The sequence below is a fragment of the Sphaeramia orbicularis genome, chromosome 24 (genome assembly GCF_902148855.1).
Source record: "Sphaeramia orbicularis chromosome 24, fSphaOr1.1, whole genome shotgun sequence".
NCBI lineage: Eukaryota > Metazoa > Chordata > Actinopteri > Kurtiformes > Apogonidae > Sphaeramia > Sphaeramia orbicularis.
In genome coordinates this window covers 17,172,781-17,193,412 of record NC_043979.1, presented here as the reverse complement: position 1 = coordinate 17,193,412, position 20,632 = coordinate 17,172,781, and the positions used below count along the sequence as shown (strand labels likewise).

The following is a 20,632-nucleotide window of genomic DNA, read 5'->3' as shown; positions in this document are numbered from 1 at the left end:
ATATACACACACAGTATATATGCACTTAACATGTTTATTCAACACCTTCAACAGTTTCAGCAAAACAACTTTAAACAACTGTTCGGTCCTGGATTTTTGTCCCCATATCTCCATCCAGAGGGCCAACATGCTGTTTAGAGTCTTCCATCTTTAGGGGTTGGCTCTGCTGTCTGTCACTACCGGATCAACTGCCTGTTTGCACATGTGCGATGCTAACTCTACTTGGACAAACTGCCCGAAATGCGTTGGCAGACGTTCACAGTCATTCTGCGCTGCAGATGGGTTAATTGTGTTAAAATTTTTTATCAGATTAATCATGATGATGGATTAATCAGCGTCAACGTGTTAATTTTGACAGCTCTAATAAAAACCTAAATCAATTTTTTACTATAGAAACTGAAGTTGGATTTTTGCTTCCTTAAATCAATTAAATATTTATTTTGTCATTTAAACAGATACTAATCCTAGGGAAACACATTGTCTGTGACCCCAGAACAACTTCATGTTATTTAATCAAGCTACAATATCATTTTTGTGATAGCCCTTTGGACACTAAAGACCTGATCAAAAAATACTGACACTGATATTTAAATTAAAAATAAATGCCTAAAAATGACTAGGACTAGGTAATATAACAACCGCAAATCATGACTGATATAATTAATATTCATAAAAATCGTAAGCTATGGATATTTTCATTCAGTGTGGATAGCTCTTATCAAACAGCCTATCAAACAAAACAAATACACAACACCCATAGAGCACCACATGCAGGTAGATTTTATGTTTGGCAAGTAAATCTTAGAAGGATATTGAGCACACTGGCAGGAAAATGACTGTGCCAAGACAGAAGTAGTCATGGAGTAAGAAAAAAATACAGTCTCTTCCATATTTCTGTCTGATTACAGACACACTGCTTCTGTTCTGCTGTCCTCCATGTTGGAGTCCGGCCACAGAGAGGAACAATCCAGCTCACAAACTCTGAAATACCCATCATTTTGGACAAAACACATGGCCACTGACAGACAAAATGTTGCATTAAAGTACACATAAATGCAGAAATCTACACTCATATCGCTATTAACTTTTATAACAAGAAAGTTTATGGTTTAACATTTTTCTGAGTTTATGTACACTGCAAAGCATACATTGTTACACTGACCGTAATGCAAAATGGTGCCACATGTTCATATAAAATTGAGAGCCTTCTTCCCTCAGTCTTCAGAATACTCTTCCACTGAGCAGCATTATCAAATTATATATCATGATAAATGTGGCAAGTGATAAATACTGTCATCAGGTATTTTACCCTAAAGAGGAATTGTCTTACGAGACAATATAGCTCTCGAACAATAAAATTCATCAGAAGCCTTGCTATTTTGTTGAAGAGAGTAATAAGCAGCAGAAATACAACAGGGCAGGAAACTGGACTCCTGATGATCACATTCTTGCTGGAAAATGTTGTATACACGATGCTTAAAAAGTACATCACATCAAAATGTCCAGCTCCTTCAGTTTAACAATCACAAGCTCAATTTCTATTGTCCCTCCACTCAAAAGGAAGTCAATCGAAGCTGAATTAACTTTTGTTAAGACAGGGAGGGGAGCTTTGTAGTTGGACCCAAGCCTGTGGTGTCAGATCTGGCTGGGGAGGGGTTCTGCCTGTTCCCCACTGAGGTTTGGAGCTGAGACAACAGCTGTCACTGTGTTCTCCACGCCAGAGAGTGAAACAACACGCTTAAGATAGCCAATTCATTCACAGTTCTGCAGACAGCAGCATGTCCTTGTTTTAAAATTAAAACCACTCTCCTCCTCGGTCCTTGTCTGAATGATGCTGTAGATAACATCTACGACAAGAGTTTGGCCATCATTTTAAAAAAAGAAAAAAGAAAAAAAGGCAACTGTTCTAAGAAATAAATTCAATATTTGCATAAGATTACACAAAACTACTGATAATGTACACAGCCTAAGTAGATTTCCACTGTTTCAAACACTGCAAATTATTCTTTCTAGAAAATATCACATTAAAGGTGGAACAAACTACAACATGTTGTATAATCATAATATTTGCATTTAGATTCGTAGCAAAGAAAGGGACCTCACAATTTAATGACTATCATTATAAAAAGTAAGGAAAGATAAACACTGATGTAACACCACAACAAATTACCAGCATGAGATGGAAAAGAGTGGGTATGCAGAGAGAAAGCCAACATTGCCTAAGGACAGATTTGATACCCACATTCTAACACACCATTTTTCCCATCACATGCCATCAGCTTTCACATCTTCCAGGCATAGCTATGTGTTCAAGGACCAAAGGAAAGCTAAATGGAGGAAAACAGTAATTGCTGATCATACAATTGCAGTCACCTAGTATTTAATGAAAAGCAATCTATGTGACTAATGCAGAATTGAATACAGGGGTTTAATTACTTTCTCTTTAACACATAACTTCTAAAAACAACCGCTTAGATAAACAAACAAGAACCAGCTTAAGTAAAAAGAGAAACTTAACAGCATTACAGTGAACAACTTTCAAGGGCACAGCATACAGAAAGGAAAGATTTCAAAAACAGGGACGTTAAGACACCAGGATTGAAATAAATAACCAAAACTAAACTTTGTAACTATGCAGATGCAACTGTGTTTTTTTCCGAGAATAAAACTTAACTCTCAATAGCTGCAACAATCCAGGTGCTGTTACACAGAAAGAAACGACCCAGAAGTCTCTCTTGCATTGGATCATTGCCAGAGTAGACACTTTGCCAAAACAGTAGCCACACACACAAGATGGGAAAGCAGCCCACACAGTCTGCACAGGCATATTGATGTGGTGTGTGTCCTGAGGTAAAGACACGGACGGGTCTGCCAACCCCCGGACCTAATTAAAGCCCTTCTGTTGCTTGACTAGGAGGACCCTCCTCCTTATTTTTATCCCTCTCTCTCGCCCTAATTCCAGTTTTCTCCATTTCCCCTCATGCTATCATTGTCCCTCCCTTAGAACACTGCACTCAACAGGGAGTCCAACTCCCCTCTGGGTTTTCAGAGGCAGAATAATAAATCCAACGATAAAGGAGCAAGAGTACAAGACACAGGGAGAAAAGCAGAAGATGGATAAATGACAAGAAATGGAGGCAAAGTATATAAGAACTGTGTGGGGGGAGATGACCTTGACTGACAACCCTGTATATATCAGCACTAACATCCTTGAGTAGAAAAGAAAAAAATGAATCCGTTTCTGTGCTTTAGCTTCCATTAGTATATAAAATGGCATCAGGTTAACAATCTCCTCTCAACAACAACATGTAATCACAAAATCTTGGTAGAGGCCTCGAGGTGAATTCAAAAATGTCAACTCAGGTGTGTGTGCGTGTGCACGTAAACATTGGATTCCTACCTCATCAGACAGCTGTGAATAGTGAGTCTCAGCCGTTGCGAGGATAAGGACGGGGCTAAACGAGGGCACATCCTGGAGCAGGGTGAGGAAGGTGCTCTTCACAGTGTCGCTAACCGTCTCCCACCACTCTGAGATATGGGGCATGAACACCACACTGGGCACGCTCCGACAGGCTTCACGGAAAACCTACAAACCCATAGATAGGCCAGAGACATAATGTTATCTATATCTTAGTAAACAAGACTTAAATGAGGTGTGCATGTGGAAGGAAAACGCCCATGTGCAACTGCAAACTAAAAAAGTTAACTTTGACAAGAAGTGTATGCAGACTTTGTGACAAATACATTTACAAAATGTACAAGAACAAAACACCATCAGTGTACATCATCTATAGATATTAAACAAAGAAGTTATATGTAAAAACCTTCAAAGTTGAGGGGGGAAAGAGAAGAATTAACATCCAGTTGTGACTTTTTTTCTGAGAAAAAAGGTCAATTTTGGAAAGACTGTTGATGTTACAATTTGTAACTACAAACATTTATATGTCACATTGATCATGATGTGTCCTTTCATGCTGACTTCCTGTTGGTTCTTGACTACACATAGATTGGAGGAGCAGTCATGCTGTGAGATGGTCAAACACAACTTCTGAGACTGCCACAATTTTACTCAAGACCGTTTTTGGTCACAGGACCTGGTCAAGAGCCACCAGTGAACCTCTCTAACTGTACGACATAGGCCAACCGTTGTGTATCCATGACTAAAGATATTGCTACACATTTCTCATCTTTAGTCTGGGACAGCCCTAAATCATACAGTGTATGGGCTTTAACAATATAAATATACTAACTAGCAGAGTTAAAGTGTTTACATCAGCCTTCGACTAATTTGCTGGGATGTTTATTTTGCTGATCATTCATCCAGCCAACTTCTCAGCTAGAGGAAGCCATCAACAACTCTTTCTCCTGCATATGATCATGTTTTGTTTTCAAGTACACACAGAGAGGAAGGGATATTAGCAAACAAGTCTGTCGTCAAGGTGTTTGTGTGAGAGCAAAATGGACAAGGACTCGTTGAGCAACCAATGCCCTTCCCACACCTCTACAATGAACATTCCTTTATGTGTACATGAGTAGTGTGGGTAATAGTACACATCCACTAGTTTGATCCATTGCAGATGGTGTTGTTTCTGTGATGGATAAAGAAGTAAAAGAAAAATTTAAAATGGGTCGCCAAGATGCTTTTTGGCATCCATCAATATACCTGGGCGGCGCGCCCAAGTAAAGTCTATGTGCGCGAAACCCAGGATTATGTCAATGACAGCCATATGGATGTTTGTCTGTGGTGGAACGAACAAACTTTGCTGGAAGCACTAAATTTCAACAACAAACGGGCAACAAATTCCCAAGTGTTAAGGAAAAGTCATCTGTGTAACTGAATTAGTGTGTTATAATTGCATTAGTGTGCTTTACCTGAGCACAAGACTCCTCTGGCGTCTTAGCGCTGATTGAGTAGAGAGTGGGCAAGTCTAGACGGTGCACTGGCAGCTTGTCCAGGTGGTGCAGCAAAGCAGGGGCCAAGTGGGAGCTCTGTCCTGAACCTGGGGACCCAGCCAGCAGGAGACGAGGCCGGTAAGCTGTGGGCTGTTGGAGAGCAGAGCTAAAATGCACAAAGGTGACGAGTCAGTCAGAGTTAGCAGCAACAACAACAACAGGAAGAAGAGTGAAAAAAGTTGTGTATCAAGGATTCATACTCAACAAAAAAACTGGGGTTTTTTGGATGTTCTTTACTATACATACATTTTCATCATCTAGGGCAGGGGTCACCAACCCTGGTCCTCGAGATCTACTATCCTGCATGTTTTAGATGCATCCCTCTTCCAACACACCTGATTCAAATGATACGCCTATCATCAAGCTCTGCAGAAGCCTGATAATGACTGTCAGATGTGCTGGAAGAGGGAAACATCTAAAACATGCAGGATAGTAGCTCTCGAGGACCAGGGTGGGTGACCCCTGATCTAAGGATGCCTTTTACAGAAGAACAGCCCTGGGACTATAAATAATCATAGCAAAGTAGTTTTCTAGGAGTCATTTTCAAACATTAAACCAATAATAAGAACAAACTTTCAACAGCTGAAGTAAATGATACAGAGGTACAATGTATTTTAACAATTTTGGGGTGACCACAAACAGGACAAAAATAATTTGCTAACAGAAAATAAAGCAGATCTATAACGACCTATAAAAACCTTAGCTAAGTCATTACCTTCCTAACCATTAACAGCAGCTCAGTAAAGACTATCCTTTCATTCTGTAAAGACAGAATGCATATAAATTAAGATTAATTTGCTTTACAGTGTCCTTTACAGCACGTTACTTGTAATTCCACCTTACAGTACACATGTTGTGGGACAAGTTGGATAACATTTTTTTTAATGATGCCAATTAACTAACTAACTTTGAATAAAGTTAGATAGCTGTGTTATGTCCATGTCGTGTGCTGTAATTCTACCTTACACACCTTACATAGTTTTCTTTTTATAGAACAGATACCCCTGTAGTAGAACATCTTCTTTATTGGATACAAACAATTGTCCAGCTTTTATGTACACATTATATTTCTGAGTATACACTGTACTGTATTGCATCTGTTTACACTAGTGTAATAGTTAAAGATTTAATAACAAACTTTGTTGCTCAGTCACAGCAAAACATTTTGTGGACTTGCCTGGAGAAATGGAGGAAGGGTCTGTGCATTGCAGAAGAGGAGAGCTGACTCTTTGGGGATGCAGCAGGCTGGACTTCATAGATGGAAGCAGAGCCTTCCTCATTGTCTTCATCGCTATACAAGTCCTCTTCAAACAATTGATTGTCACCGCCTAGGAAAGAAACGAAGACTGTTTTCCCAGCAGTACATATGTAGCTACATTTTCAAGAAGTTAATGAGCACAAAGGTGGAAAAATTACTTGCAAGTTTAGAAAATAGAGCGATTCATCTTTAAAGTGATCCTTTGGAAAGACATTAATGTGCCACAGTTAAAGAAAAGGGAGAATAAAATAAGAAAAACACCTTCTTGGGCTTCTTGGGATATGCTAGGCATGCAAAGCAGTACATCACCCTGGGAAATTCAGGACATTACTAGGTGTAAGAAGTGCAAGTCCCATAAGCAATCCTTCATTGGTCAGTTGCTGTATTGTGGCTATTCTGCTGTAAACACTCTTGTTGGCTGTCTGGGAGTTATTGAAGCAGAAGTAGGATGACTGGATTTCCAATATCAGTATCATCACCTCTGTACACACGGGAAAGTTACACTGCAGCTTCTACATTCAGTGAGTAAGGCTGAGTACGGAAGAAAGCTAATGTAATTAATACCTGCAAAGTACCAAAGGCATACCAACAACAACTGAATAAGGTGAGAAGGTGTGAGCAGGAGTCAGAAGGAGAAGCAGCCAACAGTGGCCACAAAAAGTAAAGCCACATAATCCAGCTGCTTACCATGTGTGTTGTCCCTGTCAGTACACTGAGCGTGGGGGAAGACTCTGAGGAGAGCTTTCAGCACCGAGGTGAAAGAGCTGGCCAGCAGGGGCCTGAGGGTGGGGGACAGAGCTCGGCCCGGGGGAGCGAGGGCCCTCTGAGAGGCTGGGACGATTGTCCTCATGGCCTTACTGAAATCACCAGGCCCTAAGATGATGGAGGTGACATCCAGCTTCAGTTTGATGCTGCTGCCATAGATCTGGGGGTATCGGCGGCGCAGTGCCACCAAGGCTGCCTCTGTGCAAAGTGCTTTGATGTCAGCACCACAGTAGCCTGGAAGACAGTCAGATACAAACGTTATGTTATTTCTTTGGTCTAAATGCTGTCAGTTTTCAAATTAGGGGAACATAAATGTCAGCTGGATAAATCAAAAAAGAATTTCTTGACAACATACACCCCCACATTAGCCAGTGAAAATCTAACCTGACATGGAGCTCTTACCGACACATTTTTCTGCAAGTTCATCTACAAATGGCTCAGCCAATTTGGGATTCCAGTCCCGCGTGTGGATCTCCAAGATGTGCTTTCTGGCCTGAACAGAAGACAGGAGGTAAAGGAAAAGGCAACCCAAGCAGTCTGAGTCAATACAACAGAGACACTAATAAACACAGCTAAAGGTGAGAGGTTGCTGCTTCTAACAAACCAGATAAGACTTTTGGATTCCATTTCATTTAAACTCTGAGTTGTGAGAATAAAGGAAAAACAAAGCAGGGCGATGTTAACAAGAAAACAAACATATTTACTATAAATTATGCATAAAAGCAGTCTACTAGTCTTAACTCTTTCTAAAACTGACAACACTGGAGAAAGATAAAAGTGACTGACAGATAAGTATGAGAGCTCTTGACTGAAAGGCGTGCTGGTGCTTCAGCACAAGATGAGCTTTAGTTTGTTGCAATGTCTCTGCAGGACGTTCCTCTGAAGAGAACACATTAAGAACAAAGTAATCTTTGTCTTGAGTTAAAGGCAACAGTTTACATCATCTTTTATCACACGTCTAACACAACTGTCTTCTTGCTTGGGGAATAACAAGAGGGAGCTACATTTAATGGTTAGAAATACTTACACTTTGCACAACAGTTTTTTTTTTTTACTATTAGTAAGAGCTCCCTGCTGGAGATCTTAGCCGGCAAGAGCATGCAGATTAAGCTTTCATTACCAATGATCCCACTGAGTGGACAAATGATGCAAGACGACCTATTGGACAGACTCGATGGGAAGGAGTCACAGAGATGTTATCTAACTGACAGTCACGTCTTAAAACAAATCAAAGATAAAGGCAATCGGTTTACCATAACAATAAATCTCGATGATATCGGAATTTTGCTGAAATATAATGAGAGCCTGATTTGCCACTTGCTTGTTGGATCAAAGTATCCAACAGAGATAAAAAAAAAAAGACACTGCATTAAATAGCCAAATAGCTGCATGTACTAATTTCATTGCAGGATTCTTATGAGTAAAACGCTAATTGCTTCGGCGTTATATTGCCTCTCCAGCTGGGTGCGCATGTGGTTACAGCACTGTATCCACAGATAGTGCTCCATGTTTGGAATATTGTATGCTGCTGTCTTGAAGCAAACTGCTGATGTGGGGCAAGAACAAGTACATTTGCACATATATGAGGCATGATATTTCAGATGTACATTCAATTTCAGCTACTGTTGACAAAACCTACTGAAAATCCGAGTGGAGTGGAAGCAAGACTTTGTATATCTACTGGAAATGCCTGTATCTAATGTACCCAGCTTGTTTTAGACTCACCTTTTTGTCAGGCAGGTTAAACAGAAACTCCCGGTCAAAGCGTCCGGGCCTCCTGAGTGCCGGGTCGATAGAGTCAAGTCTGTTTGTAGCACCAATGACAACTATCTCCCCACGACTGTCTAAGCCATCCATCAAGGCCAGCAGAGTAGACACAATAGAACTGGACAGGGGGAGGGAAGTGGTAGGACAGAATGAAATACATGGCACTGAGTTTAAGTGGACAAATATCTTAATATTCCATGCCCCAGTTTTAACAGAATTTCACCGACATAAAGCTTCAAAGGTTAGCTTTAAAAATGCTGATTATCAACCCACTTTCTTTTTTTTCTTTGTATTATGATTAATACTACTATGTGTGTATACATGTATATGTATTTATATACAATTTTCTTTGTCTTATTTCCTAGAAGTGTGGTTGGCTATATGTACAAGCTTGTTATTATCATTATTATTATCCATTTACTTACTTATTTACTTCATTTATATTATACTTTTTTTCTTTTTTTTTTACATGTGTGTGCTTCATGGACACGTCCACGATCATTTATACACGTAGATAAATGTGACTGTGTGTAAGTAAATATGTTTGTTTGCATATATAATCTTTATTACTATTCATGTTATTGTTCTACAGTATAAAGTAAGATGACCATGAAAAGCATTAACCTTTACAAATCACTCTTCAGTTATGTTTCACTGTAAAGTCTATGTTTATATGACATTATTCATGCAACAGAGATTCACAAACTAGCTTTTTTTTTTCCTTTCGGTGAACAATATTGACACCCTTTTTTTTAAAAAAAAAAGAGAACGGTGTACTTTGTTCCAATGATGTCCTGTGTAATATGTTATGAAATTGTTCTGAATAAAAATTTGAATTTAAAAAAAAAAAAAAATGCAGATTATATATAAAATCAAAAATATTCTCATGTTATGTTTGAATATTCTCTTATCCAGAACTGTAATCACACGTCATACTGACAAAACAGCACTATGTCTGAGAGACAGACAAAACCACACCTTAAACTCTACAACAGGACCACTTTTGCAATAAATCATTACTTCATTGGTATGAACACTAATCCCAGTTCAAAGCATACTGAACACACAGTAACAGGGATTTCAGTATCAGCTGTTTCAGAGCAGCACTTCAAGCAAGACAACACCCCCCATTGGTGAGTAAAATAATAGCAGCAGCAATTTTCACCCAACAGGCGGACATGCCAATGTGAACTGTACTGAGTAAATAGGAGGCTGCACCTCTTCATTAGATGTAAGAATGAGGTGCTTCAGATGAGACGGTATCCTTTCATTCTATTGAGTCCACAGATGAGATATGTGAAATCACAATTTTGTAATTTGCAAAAACAAAATAAAAGCCATACATCATTGCTGTCACTCCGGGCAGATGACATGTGCAATCTGATGCTTTACTAAGGAAGAGGTGCCTGTATGTTTAAAGCATGAAATGGAGAATATTCTGCATTCTGAACCACATTACACCTACCTGTGTATCTGGTCTTGCCTGCTGGAACGAACTGGAGCCAATCCATCAATCTCATCAAAGAAGATAATAGAGGGCCTCATTAGGTATGCCTAAACAGAAGCATACGTATGACTTCTGTTAAACACACTCTGGTTATAATTGTAAAAACATGTAGAGCAATGAAAAGACTTGAACTTGGACTTGATGCAGTGCTGCCTAAATGGCTCACCTGGTCAAACAACAATCGTAGCTGGCGCTCTGATTCACCCACCCACTTGCTGAGGCAGTCGGCTCCTTTCCTCATGAAAAAGGAAACCTTCCTGTCTCCCTGGCTACACTCATTGGCAAGTGCCCGTGCTACCAGGGTCTTTCCTGTCCCTGGTGGGCCATAGAACAAACACCCTCTAAAAAGAAAAGGAAGAATAAATGCTCTTTCATGTTTTATATAAAAGGTGCACTATGGAAGATTTGCTTCCTCTTGTGTTCTTACATGAATTTTATGTTCGAGTCTGTTTTGCTTAAGAAGCGTGTTGTTTATTGATACTGCTATATTCATTACTGAAGTATTTATAGTGTTTGTTGCCCACATCCATGAAACAGAGAACAGGTTTTGAGTTGGAGCTTATCAGGGCAACTCGTCTGCTCCTTTAACACTCCAACAGAGTTCAGCAAATGTCAGATGTCTATCCGTCAGCACAACAGAGTCCAACATAAACTTCAAATAACCACATGTGTATGAAAGTCTTACATAGATAACACTTACATTTTCTTAAATCACTTTTCTCATTTAGCCACAGACCCATTTGATATAAAAGGGGATTTTTATATGGCAGTGTATTATTTACTGTTGTATGTGTGATTTTACACAAATGAAGTAGATAAGATTTTATTTAATCCCGCTTGTCTCAATTATTCCTCAAGTAACCGTCTACATCCACCTTAATTAGTAATTAAATTGTATGAAGGACCAAAATCATTTCCTATTGAAAATTAATTCAGTCGTAAGTAATTATATAATGAATATTAAATATTGCTTCAGTTAATATAACCTTGATCTGATACATACAATCAAAACTACTAACATTTAAGTATTAAAGCAAGAAACTGTGATTTTTCTCTCTATAAACATCACTCATATATTGTTAAAACCTTAAAACTCCACAAAAGACATACATGGGCCAGATAATGTGAAAGTGGTCACTGTCAAAAATTTAAGTTTCACCAGTTCTCAAATAGGCTCATTTTTTAGCTTAAGAACTGTTTGAAATTTTCAGTTTCACTTACAGAAAAAAAGATACAACTGATTATGAAGTTACTTCTGACATATGTAAATGCACTATTAACTTTAATAATATTTTTTCTTCCTTGTATAAGTGATATTTTAAGTCTGTGAATCTGTAGGAACTAATTATTCAACAGTACAAGAATATAGAAAGGTTATGTACAACAAATTATTTGTAAAATATGCACTGCTGTTCACTGTATGTATCAATTCAGTTGTAATATGTATGTTCAATAAAAGTTTATTAGCATATTTGTAGTGTTTTAGTTCCTGCAAAGTCTTTTATTCTGATACTGAACAAAGGTACAAACTGCTGTCCCTGTGTCACAATATATTTGTGTTCATAAAAACTTACCATTTAAACATTTTTATCTAATATTGATCACCATAGTAGTTTAACATCATAGCTAAAGGCCTATGTTTCATTTAGGATCAATTTTTTATGAGAACAGCATGTTTTATACATTTCCGTAAAGTGAAAAAAAATGTTCATTTTGAGTAGCCGTGTCACGCAGCAGTAATTTAAGTATTTTTACTCAAAATTTTATTTCTGCTGTAACGCATCATGTGAATGGGCATACTGAGACTGATTCATACATTTATTAAACATGGAGATAACTTATTTAGTTTCAACACAGAGCTTATTGAACATGAAATATGTCCCTGTGTCACCACTTGATCTGGCCCACATATAAGTGTAGCCAAAGTAGTCTTGCAGTCAATATTCAATATTCTGTGTTCTATCTAGCTTCACACAGAAAACAAACACTTTAAAGTAAACAGTTTTAATTACACCTCTCACCTGGGAGGCTGAATCTTAAACTTCTCAAAGACCTCAGGGTAGAGCAGTGGGAACACGACCATCTCCTTCAGTGACTGAATGTGATTACTGAGGCCACCAACGCTGTCAAACTTCACCTGAGGAGCACAAACACAACCTTTTGAAGGACTAATTACTTTTTAACCTGATGAATAAAAAGCACAACACTTACTAATTAACAACCATATTTCGAAACTTTTTTACTTCACTTACTGAGCTATCAAGGTTCATGGGGTCCACATCCGCCAGGCTTGCACCCACTTTCACCCGATCTCGGAGCACCCCACTCGCTAGATCTTCTGCAGTCAAGTTCATTGGTAAACATCTGCACAGCAAATACCGCAGCTTCAGTTAACATCTGAGGAGTTCACACTTTGATGGAAAAGTGCTTTTATCAAAGCAAAAGAGCGACTGAGTGAAAGGAAAAAAAAAAGAAAGTCGAAGCTGACACCTGTTTCTGGCCCGGGTCATGCTTTTGCTTTTTCTTCGCTCGAAGCGCTCTTCGTCAGAGGATGAGGTGGTGTCACTACTGTGAATGGCATGTTTCTTCACTCTGGAGAGAAATGTGGAAAAACTAGGATCAGAATGACACTGTCACATTCCTTAATGATCAGAAACTCAAAAAGATCACAGCTATGTTAGTGACTGCAAGTGGAAAAACAGTGCTCAACCGCCAAACATTACAACAATTCTAATTTACCATTGTGTTTATGTGATATTTTAGAAATTTCTTCCAACCTTATATGGCTTATTCTTGCTGGGGATCTATGGGTGTCAAAAAGTGAGGGGTTGCTCTGTTTTCTGTTCACAGGCTCTGAGAAAACAAGATGTAAGACATAATGAAAAAAAAAAAAGACATAAAAACGTATCATTGCAATCATTATATTACCATAAACATGTCATTAATACAGCTGAAAAAAGAGGGAAATGCTATCTATGTTACCTATAGGTGGTGCTTCATATCGCTGCACAGTCTTGCGTTGCCTCAGGTTGTACGGTCTGTCATTCTCCTCTCCTTGCTCTTCTGCTTCATCTCCGTCATCATCGTCTTCCTCTGCATCCTCCTCATGAGATTCTGAAAGTCAAAAGTTCAGTTTTCAAACTTTGATGAGGATAGTACCAAATGTGAGCTCCTAAAAAATTCAGGATCTACAGGAAGTCTCAAACACACAAAAGACACAACAAAAAAAGAACAGTGGTATTCCAATAACTTTGTAATGTTAAGGCTAATTATCTATTATCATATTGATAATACACTGTCTAGTACATATTGCTGTTCTAATTTTGTGTCTTCATAGTGTTTTAATATGTATATGTATATACTTTTTATTCTACTTGAATGGAGCGACTGTAGCACCCAATAATGTCCCCCTGGGATAAATAAAGTATTCTGATGAATTTAGTAAAAGATTATGTGTTTAACACCTTTTCTTTAAGATCATTTAAGTAGAACACTGACCTTCTGTTCCCTCCTCTTCTTCTTCCTCTTCTTCCTCCTCCTGCTCAGCTTTACTTATGACTTTGTGGTGTGTAGGCATGCTGAAAGTACTCCTGCGCATAGATTTCCTGCGCTTCACTCGGGAATACATGTCCATGTTTTCCTGAAAGAAAAAAAGCTTTCATGCTATCACTTGAGCCAAAACCTAGAGGATCAGGCAGTGCCACTTTTCTTTCTCGAAGTTTTCTAGCTCTGCTTCTACCATACTCACCTCCTCAGTGTCTCCGGTCCACATGCGAAGTTGTTCCACCTCACGGCTCTGTCTGATGCTGCTGATGTTGTCCATTTCCTGCAGGACAGCCTCAGCAGTGCTTCATAGAAAGAGTAAAGTAAAAAGACTGTGAGAAACTTTGAAAAAGCACAACATGAGTATAGAGTTTGGTCTAAGGGAGTTATTAACTATGGCTGCAGTGCAGTTCTCAGTGAAATGTTTACTGAGCTGCCTGTATACTTCAATAAATGATAAAGATAAAAGAAGAAATATTAAGAAGGTAAAGTCCTGATTTCTATCTCTGATTTGTGGGTGGTTCAGATTGTGAGAACAGGAAGAAACGCAATTCATCTGATGTACTGTTCAGAGCACAGAAGCAAATGCTTTCTACCACAGTAGGCTAAAGTCGACTTCACCTTCAACTAAACTCAGGGTTCCTACACATTTGAAGTTTCAAAAGTCCATAGTTTTTCCAGACCCTATTTTCCAGATGTCTTGGTAAAAAAAATTCCAACCAGTCTTTATATTTGGGATTTATGAGCCAGTCATCAGAGAATTTACATCTACCCATCATGAGTTCTGCCAACGATCATACAAGGCATGGTGAACAGCTCACTCACGAACAGTGTGTGGACATCACTTGTCTGTCAAAGCAGCAGTGAAACTTGACAACACCTGGGCGGGCCTTGCAGAAGCCAATAATGTAATAACAGCCGATAACGTAATAACAGCTGATAACGTAACAAAATTGCCATTTTTAAAATGTAATAAGCCAGTAACGTAATATCTGGCCAACAACGTAATGAAAGTCCTGAACTGATTACGTAATAACTTTTGGCCAATAACGTTAGAACTTATTGGCTGGTTATTACATTATTGGCCTGGTAAAAATAATTCTTTGCAAATGTAATAACTGAGCCAATAATGTTAAAAGTTATAACGTTACTGGCCAAACGCTATTATGTTATCGGTTCAGGATTTTTATTACGTTATTGGCCAGATATTATGTTACTGGCCAATTACATTTTAAGAATGGCAAATGTATTACGTTATCAGCCATTATTACGTTATTGGTTGTTATTACATTATTGGCTTCTACAGGCCTTAAAATGGGTTGGAGGAGGATAAGAGCAGAAAGCTGGGCATTCAACTTGTCAATCTGCCCAAATGTTTTCTGGGACGCGTAGCCTACTGCATGTGCTTTCACACAAACATTTTAGCTGCGCTAGCAAGCACCTTAAAAAAACAGATCAATCTTTTTCTTTTTTTAAGATATTCAGAATTTTATGTTTTAGAAACTAGAACAGTCTTGGAACATGAATATTTTTCCATACATTTGTTTCCATTTTCCATACTTTTCCAGACCTGGAAATTTATAAAATCAAATTCCATACTTTTCCATACTTGTGTAGGAACCCTGTGAACTTAGTTCTGTTTCATTTCAAATATATATAAAAAAAACATTTAGAAAAAATGCACAATCGATAAATAAATAAAAAATAAAAATAAAAAATAATGTAGACACCGGACCAAAAAATAGAACTTTTGGTAATTTTGTTGTGCAGTCAATACATGAACGCAAATCAACATAGTTTCAGGTCATGTAATGGCTGTAATAATCACAGTCATGCAAATACAAACGGCAATTTCACAATAAATAGCGTCTGTGCCATTTCTGAAGAACATGTTACCGTTTCAAAATTGTGCATTTTTAAAGTCACAGAGTTTATAACGTGCTGCAACATGGTACAGTGTTCAGGTGTACAGTAAAGGCATTTGGAAGAAACCAACCAAATGATTATCGGAACCAATGATAATTTAGTAAAAGACTTGGATTCATCGTTTTTCCTCCTTTTCTCAAGCGTTAGGAGACCATTTCCACTGAACAGATGAAATGAGCATGCCTCACATTTTGTATTTCTCTTGTTTCAAGCAGTATTGCAAATATGGCTTTGTGACTGCTTGCTACCTGTTGACCAGCTGGTCAAACAGCAGGCTCTGGTTGAGGTGTTCAAATTGGCTCTTCTTCACCCGGCAGCTCCTCTTCAGTTCCACATGGCCATTCATGTGAGAATGATCCGTCCCGGATTTCTCCTCGCCGCGGTGACTCATATGGGCTGTAACATCAACAAATAATAAGTATTCGGTCAGTTTTTTTTATGTATGCTTCCCAAACATACATTCTATTTATGTATAACATAAAGAACAGGGAAAAATTAATTACCATGTCCATTTTGCATTATGCGAGAGGATAACCTAGAGAGAAAAAAAAAAGAAAACAGTTTTAATATGTATGAGCATTTGCACAGAAGACAAAAGTTTAAGCTTCAGTGCATAATCATGTTTTTGGCATCATTGGGAAAAATCCCATTAACTTTCAGTGTATTGTAAATTAAGTGGCCTGATAGGAAATTAAAAATCTCTTCCCCATTGTCTGAAGTCTGAATCTCATTAGAAAATCTACCCCGTGACAGGGGGTTTTGGCTGCTCACAGGTGTTCTCAGGCAGGTAAGAGGGTTAGATACATGATTGAAAGCTGTAATTGCTGATTGCTGTTCCAATTCCATCAGACACAGTCTACTCCGTGGCCTGACACTGAAGTTTGGAAAAGTATCGTCTCTTCTACAGCAGCAGGAAAAAGCATCAGGTCATCTCTTTTATATCAGGCTTTTCTTTTGGATGGAACAAAGAGAGCTGCAGAAGGAAGGGGTGCATTTTCATATTCTGTTTTTTTGTTTACTTAGTTTTTATTACATTTTCTTTTTTATCAGTACAATACAATGCATACATTTAAATACAGTTCAATAAGTGTCTTCTCCTTTTTCTCAGCTGTATCTGTATTTTTATAAACCTCCATAGGCAATATAGGATGGAAATTAAAGAAAATAATAACAATCACTGCAAATAAATAATATCCACTCCAAAAATAAGGTTATAGGTATAATTCCTAGACAGAAGCAGGATGACAGCATTTTGATATACAACATGGGGTTTTGCATCACTAATAAATATTATCATTGCAGCAATAAAGGCAACAAAGGTTCCCATCTTTTAGTATAGGTGGCTTTCTGAAGCCTTAGTAAGAATGTGATCTGCTCCATTTGATAAATATCCCAAACTTTTTGAATCCATGTATTATAAGAGGGAGCTTCTGGTTTCATCCAAATGATGGTTACAGACTTTAAAGCGGCAGTGAATAATATATTCAAGAGGTATTTATCTGCCCTTCTATCCAGACCTTCAGGTATTGCTCCCAGTATTGCCACTGTGAAGTTTTGTGGGATGTTCATTTTAAAAACCTCCTTCAAGGCACTGAAAACCTCCCTCTAAAACACACTTAACTTAGAACATAGCCATATTCTGGTGTTTTTGACCCCTTTATTTCACTCCTGCAGCTTTAATTACAAAACAAACACAATTAGGCTCTGAGGTTTTTTTAGTGACAATTAATAAATAATGAAAGTAATGCTTACTTTTACTTGTTCTTAGTAGAGACAAACTAAAACTATATAGCAACACAGGTCTTGAGACACCACTACAGTTGTGTCAGAAAAAGTGGGGCAAGATAACAGTTTAGCCTAGGAACTCTGCAGGTTTCAACAACTTAAATGTAATATCATTATGAATGCGATTTAAGACCTAACTGTTAGTGTTAAGTGGTTTGCGCTGGGGCCACACTCTGGTAATGCTCTCAGTGTGATTACAGGACAATATGGGGTGATGGCAGAAGTTTGCCAATTGGCCTTAATGAAACATTTAGTTTTTATTATTTGACCTCACATCTGACTCTAATGCCTTTACACTCAAACTAATTTGTACTTTCCTTCAACAAGCTTTTACCAACAACTAAATGCACTGCTCTCAAACCGGGTTTCAAACTTGTGGTTATCCAGATCAGAAGAAAATAAAGTAAACAAAATAAATTTAATTTACTACTTCAGGCAGTGTTTTTTTTATATCATAAAAAGGAGAAGCTACTTTAACAAACACACCTCATTATACATGTACACAACTGTACAATTTGCATAAGGGGTTATTTCTTCCAAATTAATTTTGTCCAAGAGTGATCCACACAATTTTTCTTCTCAAATATGACTAAAGATAAAACAGTTTCATGAAAGAAGCATGAACTTAATGAGCCAATCAAGCCAAGCTCTTTAAAAATCATATTTCAGCCAACAGAAACCTTGCACTCTCACTAAATAATTACGTTTGCCAGTAACACATAATTCAAAAGAATAAACCAGCTGCTTACCTGGTGCAATAGGTGGGAATGTGCCAGCTGACCCTCTGATTCTTCACCTGAGGAGACGGAGAAGTGTCACTGGAGCTGGGCTCTGAAGCAGTCTGTCGCCGGGCCCTCTTGGAGGGGGGGGCTAACCGTGCACTGCTGGGACTGCTCAGATCACTACTGGGTTCCTTCTACAAAACAGAAAGATACCACATCCAAGACTGAAGAAAATGCAACAGTGACCAACACATCAAGTGGAAAAGAATGCCAAGTACCCTGACAACTTTTCACAACTACTTCCAAATAATCTACCTGAAAGCAGTGTAGGAATCCTAAATATTTAGCAAATAACGCAAAAATAAGACCAAACTGCTCAGGTAAAAATCCACAGTAACACAGAGGACTCCACTGAGGAAAGCAGGAAATACAGACAAAGTATTGCATGTTGAAAAGACAGCTTGTAGCCAACTCCTCAGTGTGTTCTCTGAATCATAACAGAGCACTAACCAGACATATGCCCTTGATGCTCACGCCCTTCACAGCTTAACTTCCCTGCTGATATGAGAGCATATCTCACTGTTGTCATAGGCAACTGTCTGCAATGCCTGCAAGAGGGGTTCATCTGACTGACAGACTGATTGAAATGTGCAAGATGTACCAACAGTGAACGTATACACAGAGCTGGACAGGAAGAACGCATGGATCCCTACTGCATCTTTACAGACTGGAACTACATCTGCAAATGGACATCCATCAGTCCTGGTGAATCTATAGCCTGTCCATCCATGGAAGTGGATCTCTCCTTCACTGTGGTTCTCCCCGAGGTTTCTCTTTTCCCACTGATTTTTTTGTAGTTTTTTCTTGCTGAGAAGGAAGGTCTAAGGACATTAATCCATCCCCTTCTTCTGCTGTTTGACTGTTTGTTTTCATATCCAACTAATTCTGTAAAGCCCTGTGTGTCTTTTTTTATGTTTTTATGTTATATATCTGTTGAGTCTGCCTTGTGCTTTAAATGTGCTCAATAAAAATAAACTTGAATTGAATATGCATTATTGCACCCTTGTAATATTTTTGAAACATGGCTACAAAACTAAGATCCATTTGGGCAACACGTTAATGATATAAAAGCCTGCACATAAAAATGGAGTGCAGGGGGTAGAGTATAATAATCTTACTTCCCGAATGTAAAATTGCCTTAGGTGTAAGATTTACAACTCTACAGCCTTTTTATCATAAATTACGTTTTTACCGTATGTTATTAGTGATCCTTGCTCGCAGTCCAGTGGAGTGGACATACACTAGGAATGAGTACAATTTTAATATTTCACCAAACCGCCCGATATAGCTGGATCAGAACTGTAAATAATATATTGTCGGGCTGTGGTAAGTACCACAATCATCGTAAACGTTGCTCTCCACACGAAGCTCCTGCCTTGCATAATCTCACTGTTTACATTTTGAAACAAAGACTGTCAGGCAGCTTCTAGGTCGGCCGTGCACTGTAAAAACTGTGGTTGAGTGTAGGATATAAATAAGGAGTGAAATAGGATCCTGTGTTACGCTATTCCAACACGTTCAAACACACACTAAAGCGAAAAGTGTGTGCAGTGGTCTTAGGGTATCAACACCAAAAAGTTCACCAAGTTCAGACTTGCTAAATGGGACCTGAGCCAGCCAACTGTTGTGAACCTGGGACTCCCTTCCCCCACTGTAAGCTAGCTGTCGGGCTAGCAATAACCCACAAACGCTAGCCCAACTAAGGTTTTCTCTACACATTTAAGATTCTAATAACGGTCGTACAGCCAGGACACCGACCTGAGGTAGTGCTGATAGCTCCGTGTAAAAATCTCAACTGTCTTAATAGGGAAAGCTTATTTGTAGAGACAATGGTGAAACAAGTCAGCCGGGCAAAATTGTCAAACACAAAGGGAACTCAACTTAGGCTAGCCAGGAGTTAACGTCGCTAGCTTGTAATTTGACAGCTGCGCGAGGTGTTCGGTCCGAGTGTCACACGTACGAACGGTTGAATTAAAGTTTTTTATTGTGCATGTGCACGGCCGAACGGGTGTCAAGTTGAACACGGCTCGTATTTTGCAGTGAATAATGCACTGTCTGGAGCATCTTGAGGCCACAGCTAGAGCTACCTAGCCAACTAGCACAGCCAGCTAGCTCACCGGCAAAGAAAAGAAACCGGCTTACATGTTCGTCAGAGTTTCGCTCGATTCTCGACGACGACCTAGTCCGCGAGGAGATGAAGGGGCCGCTCGTCGGCCGCGTGTTTCTCCTTGTGTTCCGCATGTTTTCTTTCTTTTGTCTACCCTTTAAGAATCACCCTAACCGGCTCCTAACACTGGCTCAGAGAGCACAGCATCGAGGCGCCATTTCTCTCTCTCTCTCTCTCTC

The 20,632-nt window shown here is 38.8% G+C and overlaps 1 protein-coding gene across 1 annotated transcript in view; it reads right to left on the bottom strand.

Moving 5' to 3' along the window:
- Nucleotides 1-20,622, bottom strand: part of atad2b (ATPase family AAA domain containing 2B) — a 79,942-nt gene extending 59,320 nt beyond the window's left edge. Inside the window, exons 1-19 of the mRNA XM_030128651.1 lie at nt 20,429-20,622; nt 18,254-18,420; nt 16,223-16,254; nt 15,968-16,115; nt 13,999-14,098; nt 13,749-13,890; nt 13,233-13,364; nt 13,028-13,103; nt 12,741-12,842; nt 12,503-12,614; nt 12,272-12,387; nt 10,417-10,591; nt 10,209-10,297; nt 8,702-8,861; nt 7,379-7,469; nt 6,899-7,210; nt 6,131-6,281; nt 4,873-5,059; nt 3,401-3,586 (exon numbers count right to left, since the gene is read on the bottom strand). Coding sequence (XP_029984511.1) covers nt 3,401-3,586; nt 4,873-5,059; nt 6,131-6,281; nt 6,899-7,210; nt 7,379-7,469; nt 8,702-8,861; nt 10,209-10,297; nt 10,417-10,591; nt 12,272-12,387; nt 12,503-12,614; nt 12,741-12,842; nt 13,028-13,103; nt 13,233-13,364; nt 13,749-13,890; nt 13,999-14,098; nt 15,968-16,115; nt 16,223-16,254; nt 18,254-18,420; nt 20,429-20,527 — 2,577 coding nt within the window. The 5' untranslated portion in view covers nt 20,528-20,622. The remainder of the gene's footprint in view (nt 1-3,400; nt 3,587-4,872; nt 5,060-6,130; nt 6,282-6,898; nt 7,211-7,378; nt 7,470-8,701; nt 8,862-10,208; nt 10,298-10,416; nt 10,592-12,271; nt 12,388-12,502; nt 12,615-12,740; nt 12,843-13,027; nt 13,104-13,232; nt 13,365-13,748; nt 13,891-13,998; nt 14,099-15,967; nt 16,116-16,222; nt 16,255-18,253; nt 18,421-20,428) is intronic.
- Between the last annotated feature and the right edge of the window lie 10 nt (nt 20,623-20,632).